The 13643-nt window shown below is 38.5% G+C and overlaps 1 protein-coding gene across 1 annotated transcript; it reads right to left on the bottom strand.

Moving 5' to 3' along the window:
- Positions 1 to 1070: 1070 nt before the first annotated feature.
- LOC112954259 (olfactory receptor 1019-like) lies at positions 1071 to 2015 on the bottom strand. The gene has a single exon (XM_026047401.1). The coding sequence runs from the start codon at positions 2013 to 2015 to the stop codon at positions 1071 to 1073; it is 945 nt and encodes a 314-aa protein (XP_025903186.1).
- Positions 2016 to 13643: the final 11628 nt, after the last annotated feature.

Raw genomic sequence — 13643 nt, 5'->3', positions numbered from 1 at the left:
AAAAAAAAAAAAGGCAATCGTCACAAACTGAAACTCAGGGAATTCCACTTGAACTGAAGAAGCTTCAAGGATGACTGAACGCTAGGACAGATTGTCCAAAGAGGATGCAGAGTCTCTGTCATTAGACATATTCAACATGTAATTGAATATGGTCCTAGGAATTCTGCCCTAGCTGCCCCTCCTTGAGGACTGGACCAGACATTTTCCAGGGCTCTCTTCCAACTTCAACTATTCTGTGATTCTTTACGCACCCGTTTCCACAGTTTTGTCAACCACATCCTCACTTCTTCCTGGAAGGAATCTCCGTTTCTTTCCATGGGCTTGTACTGACCTAAAGCACACTGTAAACCTACCTCCAGCACTGGCAATGTAAAGAAAGACTCAGGTGTACCTGTGAAATATTCCCTGAATCCTTGTGATTGCAAAATCTTCTCGCCTCTGCCCAGGGCAGAAAWGCAGTCTTAGAAGAGCAGCTTATTCGTAGCCTTCAATGCAGTTCACATCTCAACTTATGGGAGCTGATTTCCAGCCTCGCAGACCAGTTGTGAGGTGCATGGTGGACACTATGACCTGGTGTGTCTATTCACGCTGTGGATACGGCAGCTGTATTCTTGGCATGCCTGGTGAAAACATGCCCGGATTTCTGACCTTAAGTGATGGCTAGCTTTTCTTCCAGTGAATCTTACACAAAGGATCTGCTCTTTCACAGGARTAATATGGTCGAATAAGGTTCTACYACAGAAGAATGTGTGTCTTTGTGTGCTATAGTATCTCTTCCTGTCATTCACACTCTGTAASGCCATGTATCTAAGTTTCCTCTGTGGAGGAAAATCTACCAGCTTATCTGCTGTTATGAAAATGAGGTTAGTCATGCCATCCAGTTGACCTCCTAGAGGTGCACACCTTTTAACTGTAAAGGAAGCACAGGCAAGGAATTTTGATCCCCGCATCTCTATTTTAAATGACTAAAGTTAGAGGAGATGAGTCCACCACTTGATAGGGAGAAATTATAATTTGCAGGACCTACCCAATTGYTTAGGATCCAGAGAAGATAGCTGGGAGAGATGTTCTCATCTTGTTAAAGCAGTTCGAACCTGTCTGGTCATTCTCCTTAGTGTATTTTTAACTTCCTTATTCCTCAGACTGTAGATCATGGGGTTTAATAAGGGTGTGAAGATCCCATAGAGCATGGAAACGATCCTGTCCTGCTTGGGTGAATAGCTGGAGGAAGTCCGTACATACGTGCAAATGGTGGTCCCATAGAAAAGGCATACCACTGTCAAGTGAGAGCCACAAGTGGAGAAGGCTTTGTGCCTGCTCTCAGCTGAGTTTATGCACAGGATAGTCAAGAAGATATAGATGTATGAGATCAGCGTGACCAGAAAGGCACCGCTTCCAAGGACCCCAGCAACTGTGAGAATCACCAGTTCCCTGATATAAGTAGGAGAGCAGGAGAGGGCCAGCATAGGGGGGATGTCACAGTAATATTGGTCAACTTTATTAGAATCACAGAAAAAGAGGGTAAAAATGAAAGACGTGTGCAACAGAGAATTAAAAAATCCTGCTATCCAGGTCCCAATGACCAAGTGAGCACACAGTTTCATGTTCACAATATTCATATACTGCAACGGATAGCATATTGCAACGTAACGGTCATATGCCATCACAGCCAGGAGGAAAATCTCTGTGCCCACAACATCAATGAGGAAGAACAGCTGGACCATGCAGCCAGTGAATGAGATTACCTTGTTCTCAAACAGCAAGGCCTCCAGCATCTTTGGTACAGTTATAGTGGGGCATAAGATATCCAGGAGAGAGAGGTTGCAGAGCAAGAAGTACATGGGGTTGTGCAGGCGAGTATCCGTGCTGATGGCAACAAGGATTGTAATGTTGCCTGCCAGGGTGGCCAAATAGATGAGCAAAAACAGCACAAAGAGAAGGAAACGTACCTCTGGAGCATCGGAGAGACCTACAAAAATAAATTCAGATACTGTTGACGCGTTGATCCTGTCCATCTTACCTGTCRTTGTGGAGATGATTTCAAAGACGTGCCTGGAACAAAGAAGCAGTAACTTTGTCAAAAGTGCATCCTTCTTTCAAAAAGCCTGACCTTTTTTTGTCCATTTAGTCGTTCAAAAACACTCATTGGTTTCCCTCACCTCACTCAAAAATCTAAACTTTACTCTCATGTATCTAATGCAACARGCAAAAAATAGGTGTCAAGGATACACTCATTAGTCAAGAAAGTTTACTTCATTTTGTGCAATTCATCTTCTTAAACTTTGGAAAGGTGAAGAGTTGAAGACACTTTAAGCTCATCTCCAACCACCATCTCTCTCTCTAAGATATTTGCAGATACGTTCTTTCTGTTTGTGTTAAATATATGTYCTAGCCCAGTGGTTTTCAGTAAGAATGTTAGGAATAGTCAGAGATAAGTTTAATCCTGTCTCAATTCAAATGGGTACAATGAAAGCAGAGGTGAATTTATCAAAGCAGCAACCAAATTTGTCTGTAGCCCTACCCTAAACAAGGTGAGTGCAATACAAACCTCTAGAAGTGATTTCAACTTAAACTACTTAATGATGCTGCTATTGTCAAAGGACAAAATATTGTCTCTAACTGAAACTAAAGAATGGGTTTTTTAGGTGAAATAATTCCAGCACAGAGGAATACCACTCCCAGTAGTTACTGGGATGTATGGTATACACAGAATGCATTTTGTTCTTTCAGCATTATCTGATGAGATCTGAAAAATGGAATATAATCTAGTATCTGATAAAGACTTCTATACCTAAATCTACAAATTTTGCACTGTAGACTTTCATAACAGCATTATTACTTTTAGGATCTACTCAGAAATTTATATTTTTCCTCCTCTCCCAGTGCATAGCAGTTTAGGCAGACTCGGCATTGACATACCTTTCCAAATACCTCGCATTAGTGTATTAAACAATAACTCAGTACTTGCAGGAATGACTTGCACACCGGTCCCATAATGACAGCTAGCAAGAATATTCTAGCTGAATCTTGTTTAGGAAATTCTTTACTGTCAACCATTATAGCAATTCATGAGCAGCCAAACCATTTGCACTCTTCAGCCAACACCCAAGGAACACAGGGAAAAAACATCACAACCTTATTTTCAAATCTGGATCACAACGATTATATGGGGTAAATAATATAGTATGTTGTTCCTTGTGAGAGAGAAAAATAAACAACATWAAATAGATAACTATGATACCAAATCTAAAACAACCTATCTCTTGCCTCATTCTCATAGAATCTTATTTCCAGCTTGAAAAGGACTAAGGTCAGACCTTAAAATATCATTAGAAATGTTTCAGTCAGCACTAACACATGGTGCTTTAAACCACAGCGTCATGTGTTCTTAAAATGGGAAAGTTATCGAGGTGAAATACAGTGGAAAATTATCACAGAAACACTCACTGCTGCAAAGAAGTTCGCTACAGGTAATACACACTGATCTGGATCTCCAGGAAATGTAACTGTCTTTTTTTTTCCATATCTGAAAAGAGTATCTTCATGTGATGGAAAAAAAAACTATTTCAACATTGACTTAGGAAACACCAATCTGTTAAGCAAGTGGTCAATCCAATTTTGGCACCGTAGGTAGATTCATGCAGACATCCATAAGCGCTGGCAAAACTGCTTGCTTGATTGTGAGAGAAAATGTCTTCATATTTTAACGAGGTTCCATAAATATGTGCTGGGGACAGTGTCTGGGGAGGATYGTCTCTGAGGGTTTTTTGGATGCTCTCTTTACTGGGCATGGTGGACTTCTTCAGAATATTCTCAAGAGACCAAGGCAAGCTAGAAATGTGGTAAAAGTAGGTCRTCATCTTGAATATTTTGATTACTATGACTTTTGTATTCTAGGACTTTCTACAGGTGGTTTGGAACCTATATCTACTTTCAGGAAAAGAGAATAGATGTTGTCTTCTYGTTAGGTCCTACAACTCTGCCTCAGGGGCCCTTCCATGTTACTGGAGTTTTATATCTCAAGAGACTCCATCATTTTAGGTGACTTGTTTACAGTAAACTGAAGAAGCCTTAAGAAGACTTGATGCTTCTTTAAACCATTTTTCTATTCAYGTAGAAGTCTGAAATCAATCACTTAGATTAGACCAAAATAAATGTGAGTTCAGCTCCTCATCAAAAGAACATACCTTAAAAGGGGGAGAGGTAACACATACATTCAGAATCTCTATGCAGAGTAAAAAATATACCCTAAATAACTGTTGTGGAAGTATCGTAATGGCTTTTCCAGCACCGTTAGCACAGTGTCCTCTAAACTCCTTCTGTGCTGATTTTATTGCTGGACAAAATCCAGTTCTTCCACAGGAACAAACTTTTAATTTGGTATAGGCCCTCCGGAAATGACAAAAGGCAAGCCACTTGTGAAATGCATGGACTGCTTCAAGTGGATATGCACCCAGGAATAMGAATGAACATAAATTGCCATCACTACTTTGGAGAACATTCAAAAACTCTTATTCYAGGAAACATCCATGCACTTATTTCATTTAACACCACTTCTCCTCTGGCTCCCTCTGTTGCTGTTCCTACACTACTAATCAATAACTTTGCAGTGACAACATGGATAATACTGTTTATCAGTCACTTCTAGGATTACCAAACCCAGGTCTACCTTGCCGTGTTTGCATAGACCTTCAGCTGGCATATACTCAAGAGGTCCAGTTCTCTTTCTGTGTACTTCAGTAAGACCTAGGACCATCAGAAATCAGGTATCCTAYGACATTTTGAAGCAGCGAATGGAAATCATCATTCTGTAATAAAACCTACAAATGCCAGAAAGAGAAATAGTGAGCAGCTAGATCTCACACATGCCCTGGGGTAGAACTATTCCATCTTCCAAAACTGGCTTAATGTGATATCTGCTAGATGAAAACCTTCCGAATTACCTAGAGATAACTGTTTTATTTGACAGCCACAGGAGGGCAGTACTTCACACAAAATCTCTATATGATACACGGCATTTCCGTACAGATAGTCCAGTAACGGACTGGGCTATCCAGTTGTGTTAATACTAGCCAAACAAATTGAACCTCCTGCCTGTGATTTGGCATCAAATATATATTGCCTTTCTGGTACTTCTTATCTGAACCCTTATATCTAAATCCCAATGGCTGATAAACCCATCTGGTTACAATGCAGTGTCTAACATTCTGCTAAAAAGTACATTGCATATCAGCATGAGACATGTGGTATAGCTAATGATCCCCTCAAAATGTACACCTAGGAAAGGTAAGTTCACATCATGTATCTTAGAARCCTCTTTTAGGTTGGGATACATTGTCCCATCAAGATGAGAGATTCCCATGACTACAGAGAGAGCTTTGGGCTGTTGGCATTCAATGCCACATCTAATTCTCAGATTTATCATTGCAGATATATTCCTATGGAAACTGTTTGGCTGCAGAAGGGCTTTGTTCACCCCTCTCCAAACCACACCAGGACTGTGCTCCTAGGGTAAAGCGATCAAAACAGACTGATTAGGATTAGTAGTGGGAGCTTTTCAGGTCTCTAGCTTTCAAGCTGTCCAACTAAAGATGCTCTTTATGGCCCCAGACCAATTACAGACTTAGCTTACTTTAGACAAGAAGCAGAAAATTATCATTTTTATTTTCATGGCTATCTTTTTTTTCAAAGACAGAGGAAAAATGTTCTAATGATTCTCCTGTTCTAATGATCTAATGCTATTGATCTAAATGTTCTATGATCTTCTCCCTAACCTTCTTCTTTGGAGATCTTCAAAAACCACTTGGACACAATTCTGTGACACGTACTCTATGTGACCCTTCGTGTGCAAGTGTGCTGGACTASATGATCTCTAAAGGTCCCTACCCAACCTTAAGGATTCTGTGATTCTATTATTATAAAGTAGTTCTGTTGCAAAAGAATAATCCCTCACTGCCTGTGACAGAACAGGTATGCTCCATATTCATTGCTAGGCTCCCTCAAAATATTATTTATTCTAAAAYTAAATTAAAAATTGGGTTTCTAATCAAAACTTTGTCCCATTTTTTCCAGGTTCTTTAAATAAGATGGAGTAGCAAGTAGAAACCTGCAGAATAGGATGTGTGGGACAGCAGAAGGAGACAGGGAAACTTGTGRATTAGCCTTATCTTTGCCATGAACCATTTCTGAGTTTACTCTCTTTGCTAAGGAGACCATATTCTTCAATCAGTTGGGTGCCCTCCCAGCAAAAACAGCAGAATTCAAAACCAGTTTAGTCCAGGCAATTTTAAAACAGGTTTTAGGTCTAAAACAGGTCCTAGTTTGGACCAGGGTCTCCTTGGTTTTCTTGAAACCCAACAAAAGCGTTGTGGAGATCCTGTCACTTTTCACTGGATGCTTTTCCTTTCAGGCAGCCTCCCGCTGCTGTAAGATTAGAGCAATAATTAAGTACAACTATAAAACAAGAGCTGGTAATTTCAAGGAGTGAAAGAATCTGAGATTTTAATGATGCACACCGGAGCCAATTTGCACACTTTGACAAACTCGTTGGCCAAGTTGCATCACTGTAATTTGTCAGGCACAAGTTTTTTACTGTACCTACTGAGACCTTATTAAAATCATCCTAACTCATTTCCTGGAAAGACAAACCAATTATATTAAATTGCTTGCTTTGAGGCTTTAGGTTRCTTAAAACTGTGACCTACTCAGAATTTGCATTTGACTTTCACGGCAAAGTTAGAGTGACTATTTCAAATCAATACATGTAATAATCTACGTATTGTTTCCTCATAGAAAAGCAAAGGAAATCACAGTGGTGACATAACTGTTATTTTTGCAATGGATAATTTGCTGAAGGAGCAGCAGTAACTTGATTACTGCAGGGTGGAAGCTTCACAGTTATTAAATTCACAAAAGAAAATTCTATTAGCTTCCCTGTACTCTGCTTCCTCATATACTTTTGCTACCCCCCCGATATAATACTGGATTGTGCCAATTCCTCCTTTACCTATGAATGTCCCCTTGTATGATTTTTCATAATTAATATGTGCATGATAATAATGACATTTTTAGGTTTTTTTTAAGTGCTCTAAAACAGCTAAAGAAAATCCAACAAATAATCCATCTTTAGCTTATCTAAAAATATTATCATGAGGGTATATATATTTTTTTCACATACATATGTGCTTTCGTCATCTGGTGGCAATAGCATATCATAGCATACCAGAGTTGAGAAAATTCAGGGAACAGATACGTTTGAAATAGTTTGGAGGATTTCCATTTTCAGGTTTTTATTGATAATATTTTCAGTAATATATACATCAATGTTTATTGATACTATTATCAGTAATATATAAACTTAATGGGAGAGCTTATATTTTGTAAATGTTGATACTCATTGTTTACTGTTGCTGCTTGTTTTAAAGTATTATCTTGTATTCTATTGTTCATTTGCACAACATTGAATTGTATCGTACCTGGGTGTTGTGGCAAAAAATATCAGAAATGTTCTTTTCAGATAGTTGGCTATGCATCTAGTCATAGGCTTGAGCAAAAGGCTATCCCAGGGTTATTTTGGTTATAGATGAGCATATTGAAGAGCATATTTGGTTATAGATGAGCATATCTTACTCAAATTTCAAAATCTGCAGCAAATTCGAGTCCATTTTACCTCACCAATCTAAATCTTAAGATAATAAAAAAAAAACCTTGGGCATTGTTCAACTTCTCTTAGAACAGACATGCTCATAACCTGGGATCCACGAATCTTATTCGTTAACCATGAAGAACATGAGATGATCAGCTTAGGTGAAGTTGCTTACTTCTGAGATCGTATCTCTTGCATCATGGACAGCAAAGTGCAGTGAAGTCTTACTAAACCTCACATCTTTACTTCAAACTGCGGAATCCAAATCACTGATTATAAGTATAACCTGGTTACTTTCTCATGTATCCTGAAATATCCAAGTTTAGAAAGATATTTGAGCCATATTACATATTAAGATCTATTTTTGTAAAAAAAAAAAARRAAAAGAAAAAAGATAYGTTGCTATGTAATTGCTTGTATTTTTTTTTTCAGTAAGAACTGAGTTGTTTGCCAAATGTTCTTAAAGACCCTTGTTTCCCAGATGTCTATACATACATAAAGATGCTCCATCGTTAACCTGATGAAAGCTTTTTAGGATTAGGATTTTTAGAATTTAGGATTCTTATTTGTCAGAGTGCTGGGTATTAGAAAGAGTGAAACAAATCCAAATATCCACAACATTTTGGAAAGATCCCACTTCTCTTATAAAAGCAGAAATAACAGAGATAAAGTCTGTATATATTTAAWACTAGATGTAAATTTAGCAAAACATCATTTCAATACAATGTGAAACTAGAGTGTTGCACTCTAGGAATATAAAAATAGTCTCATTTTTACATGTACTTTTTTGAGGCTTCTATATCCAATTTATTAATTTATTAATTTATTAAAAATACTTAWCATTTTTAATTTATTAATTATTAATRATTTATTATTTATTTTATTATTTATTATTGATATGAATATATCCATATTTATCAATTTATTAATATAATTGATACAGAAGTAGAAGAATTTTAAAATGTATTTTTCTAAGGAAACAAAGTTTCTGGTTATGTATCTGGTGGTTTAATAAAGAAATGATAAGTGAAAATTGAGATAAGCTTAACTCTTTTCCTAGTCCTTGAATTTAAGTGCAGTTGACAACTACTATATCATATATAGTAGATATATGTAGAATATCATTGTATACCCATGCAGATAAATGTATTTTAAACCTTATTTTTTTCCCATAAATGTTTATCTGTCATCATTTTATATATCCTACTCACCTTCAGAAATCAAATGATGAATTCTTAAGTCCTTTTGCRTACTAGTCAGTTTGTTAGGGCTGTGAATTGAGCTTTGTTTGGTGCAGGAATGAGCAACTAGTCCAAGAAAGTTTTCTGTCAGATATTTACCTAGCAGAATGCTGTCAAGTTGACTGGAAACAGTTGGAATCAAGAGTGGACTTTAAAAGCTTTTTCTGAATAAAAATAAAAATATTATCATCACATTTATAACTATGGCAAAAAAGGATGTTTAGTATATATTTATATAATTTTTGAGTAGCTCCACATACATAGGCCTGCTTATGGAATTCATCTCACCTAGATATATATACCKTTAAACAGGCCTTCATCTCTGGCTTCCATTTTAGTTTCATCTCAATAGAGATGAATAGTTTCATCTCAATAAAAAAAGCAACCGGTACTTTTACAAAATAGCTCACTTGAGTATCTGAGACATCTGCCACATGATGAGAAACGTCATATGCTCCTTTTTTCTTCTTTTTCCCCCAATCAGGATGTGTAGAATGATCCTGGAGCTCAGGAGGCTGCAGCTAGTGCGTGTCCCTCTACACTCGAGCAAGGTGAGCAGAGAAGACCCAGGGACAGTAGCCAAGGGTCCACACCACCAGGAGAGTTCATAGTGGTGAAACAGGTACGGGTCAAACCAAGGAGTCAGAGTGTGGGTCAGAGTCAGAGTCAGGCCTAGTGAGGGTAACCAGAGACAGGCACAGTGCAATGTCTGCTGGGCAGGCCCAATGTGGCAGAACAGGCCAAGGGTCAGGCTAAGAAGCCAGCCCATGGATCAGGATATCGAGTAACGGGCTTTGTAGGCATAGCTGAACTAGAGATCAGTGCTCCTCCACTGTAGTTCAGACTAACTGAAGGCMCAGGGTTGAGCTTAAATGGGGCCTCATGGATCCATGGGCAGGAGCTGCATGTGGACGACTTAAGTGAGGCACCTTAATCCTCAGGTGAGGATTAAGGCCTATTTAATGCCCTCAGAACCTGAAAATACTAGTGATTTAGTACCATACCTTACCATAGTTTCTTGGGCTACGGCCATCTTACAAACATTCACCTTGCTTTTTCATTTCTCAGTCCTTTTTTCATGGCCTCATTTCAGAGGGTGTAAATCAAAGGACTGAGCATAGGAGTGGTAATAGCATAAAGAAATACAAAGATTATCTTGTTTGCTGTGAAGGCCGTGGGAGGACACATATAGGTGAAAATGCATGGTCCAAAGAACAGAACTGCAACGGTGACATGGGAGACACAGGTAGAAAGTGATTTAAGATGCCCTTTGAAAGACTGTGTCCTCAAAGAGACCAAAATRATGACATAGGACATAACAAGAACAAAAATAAATGACTTTGGATGTTGTAACAGTAGAGTAACTAATGTCTACAAAGAATAAGTCAGGAAGTCAGGAATAATTCAGGAAGAAGTAYTTGGGAGAGTCCAACTCTTGACTGGTCTTTATAGTGATGATAAGCCAACTTCCAAGAATAATAGGGGTATAGAAGACTAAGAATAATATGAAGCATACTTTTGCTAATTTATCATCTTGTGCAAATGCCTAGAAGACAAACTCAGTCAAATTGTTTCTGTTCTCCATGTAACTCATGCAGACGGGACCTGAAGCACAGAATAAAGCCACCTGTGATGGCATTAGAAACATAAGGTTATCTGTACATAACCATACTTATCACTGAGATGTTGAATATTAATATATTCCCTTGGAATATATTAATATATATATATATTTCCCATATATATATGGATATTAGGCTTATTGTATGTATGTATACACATATATATAGGGAGGATAGGGAAGACATTGATATATCTTTGGGGAGAAGTTTCCTTTCCAAGTAAACGCTTCTCTCAAGGATTAGTAGTTGATATCTAACTCATACTGCATTACYGAAGTGTGCAATAGCAAACTCCATTTATTTATTTGAGGGAGTTGGTGGAAATATCTTCAAGARCTGTATTTCTGATCTTTGTGCCTTTTAAAAAGGAAGACTAGGTTCCCTAAACATACACATAGTAGAGATGTGCTCTAAGGGCATTTGTGTATAAGGTACCCTAAGTAAAATCAGACCATGTTCAAGGAATTTCCTTAGACCACTTCTCCCACAGTACATGGTGCACACTGGATATCATCTGCATTAATGATGTGTTRGTAAATTTTTGGTATGCTTCACCCAAGTACTGGACTAGGCACGGAAACCCTCTTAAGCACACATGTGATGACCTGGCATAAGGAACAAACCACCACTGAATCTTCTTTACTCCCCAACACCCTTGTGGTCACATTTGCTGCATTCTAGTTCAGTAAAAAGGGATCACTAATGTTCAGTTTCTACTTTGAAAAGATAGGTGGTAAGACCTGCATAATGGACCTGCATAAGCCCTTTGGGATCTTAATTCCATTTCCCAATCATGGATCAATCAGTTTTCRTTCTTAAAAGATCCCTGCCCCTTCCACCCTCCAATTTTATCAACAGGGGACATATTTTTTATCTTCATCCCTATCTCCGTACCACTCCATGTGCAGATAAAAAGCAGTATGGGGAGGTCCAAATCATGTGTTTTAAGAGCATTGCCAGCAAGATGTATATAGCTAGAGGAGACAGTTTAACATCGACTACATAGGTAGTGCTGCAACTAACTACTGAATCCTTGACTCTGTCGCACCAGAAACCTCCCTTTGACAGATATTTCTGGAAATGGCATATACCTGAAAAATAAGCAAAGAGGACCTATAGCAGTTATTTAGAATTCATAAAATGTATCTCTCAAAATTCACTCAAATTCACTTTTTTCAAAGGCAGGATTTCATAGTCATACTTAAAATAAAGATGCAAATTCACAAAACTTACTGATTTATTTGCTAGTTTCCAATGCTTTACCTGCGGTTCTCCTCTGACTACTTTAGGCAGTTTCATCAAAATCTCTTGGTTCCATGCAAGAGAGCGGTCCACATCTCTGCCAGTGCTGAAAACCACAGAGGATTAAACAGACAGCCTGAATATCCATATTCCTGTCTCATTCTGCAAATTCAACTTTCAAGAACATCTGCAAGAATAACTCTCTTTCTGTCAAGATGGGGAAGTTGTGGCAGAAATGCTTTAAGTACATTGCACCACCGAAGCACAAGCTCACCAGAAAAAATGAGATCTCAGAGGCATATGAAGTTTTCTTTGACAGAAGGACCAGGACAAGGAGCTAAAATGGAGCTAAAATCCATGGATGAGGAGCTAAAATGTTCGTTCTGGACAGCTATTACAGCAAACTTTGCAGAATAACTGTGGAAAGTGATCATTTAGACCATGTTGCGTTGTGTCTGTGCTTGCTTGCTATCTTGCTTCTTTCCAAAGCTGTTCAGATAAATAGACTTTATCTAGTGCTAGCTAAATATTTCTTGTAGAAAGGTAGTCATTTTTAAGTAAGTGTCATGGCTGACCRTTTGAAAATTTTGTGTTCACATTATCTTTGCAATTAAATATTTTTTTGAGTAAAGACGGCTCTTGCCAGAGTTTTCCCCTTCTGAATCAATATTTCACATATTAACTTGTTCTTACCATTGCAAGTTTGCAGCATAAATAAATATCGGGCCTGTGCTATAGGACCGTTAGCACCTAGACATCTGCACAAGGAGCAAGAAGTAAAAGAGGAAATTACTTCAAAACTTTTTAAAAGGTTGTGGTTAAGCTTCATTACTTGTGAGATATTTTTACTCAGACAATGCAAAATACACAAGCAGCTGTTTAGCCCTAATACTAAGTTATTACAAGAATCTGGGCCAATGTGTAGAAGAACCTAATGTTGTTTTTGAGACCTTCCATAAGCTATGGTCCCACCGTTGCCTGACAGCATCTGGTACACAGAAGTCAGAAAAATAAAGTAGTTCTTTCCCCAAACATCTTCAAAAATAACTTTTACGTTATAAGTGTTATCTTGAACTGACCATGTCTCCTAACCCCTTACCATTTTCCTTTTGAAGAGGATCTGTTGGCCCTAYCTGTCCTTCTGACTATCCCACATAGGTTGAGCCAGACCAGCCCTTGAAGGTGCCTGATTCCCTCTGTTGGCAGTGGTGTCAACAGGTCTAGACAACTGTCCTGAACTGAATGAAGAACCTCAGACTACTGCAAGTGGATGGGGATGATCCCACCTTTAGCTGTGTCTACAGGGCTGGGTGTCTCAGGTCTGAGAAATACCRTCCCTATGAGCCTTGAGAAGGAGGATTTCATGCTGACTGCTGTCCATATAACCCAACATGGTCAGGAGAAGACACTGAGACGTTTGCAGTGTACCTGGCACCTGCAGGTGAAATAAAACCCACTCTGTCATCCACAGTATACAGCAGAGGACTATCAGGGAACCAGAGTGTATCCTATATTGTCCAAGCATCTGGTCTGTAGATTTGCTGCTCTCCAGAGCAGGAAACACCTTCTCTTGTATCTCACTTGAGCCATGTTAAGCTACAACCTCAGTGCAAGCAAGTTTTTATAGGAAACATAAGTGAAGAAATTAAACAGAAAGTGCTTTAGTTACTTAGTTCCTTTAGTTCCTTTCTTACTTCCAGAGGCCATTACACAGATCTCTTTCATCCTCATTGCAAGAAAATGCAAGATGCAAGATCTGAGACAAAGATGAAGGGCAAAGGGGATGCTTAGGAAGAAGGATGATAGCTGAATGGAAATGGGATRGAAAGGAGAGAAGCTTTTTCTCAGACTATCTGCATCAGTAAATGACCCAACCAGCATGTTGATATCAGC

Source organism: Nothoprocta perdicaria, unplaced genomic scaffold, assembly GCF_003342845.1.
Source record: "Nothoprocta perdicaria isolate Ctin4 unplaced genomic scaffold, notPer1 scaffold_499, whole genome shotgun sequence".
In the NCBI taxonomy this organism is placed as follows: Eukaryota; Metazoa; Chordata; class Aves; order Tinamiformes; family Tinamidae; genus Nothoprocta; species Nothoprocta perdicaria.
The sequence above is the reverse complement of the archived record's forward strand: the minus strand, read 5'-3'. Positions and strand labels throughout refer to the sequence as shown.

Coding starts and splice junctions, on each gene's coding strand:
- LOC112954259 (XM_026047401.1), bottom strand. CDS start 2,015: ATGGACAGGATCAACGCGTCAACAGTATCTGAATTTATTTTTGTAGGT.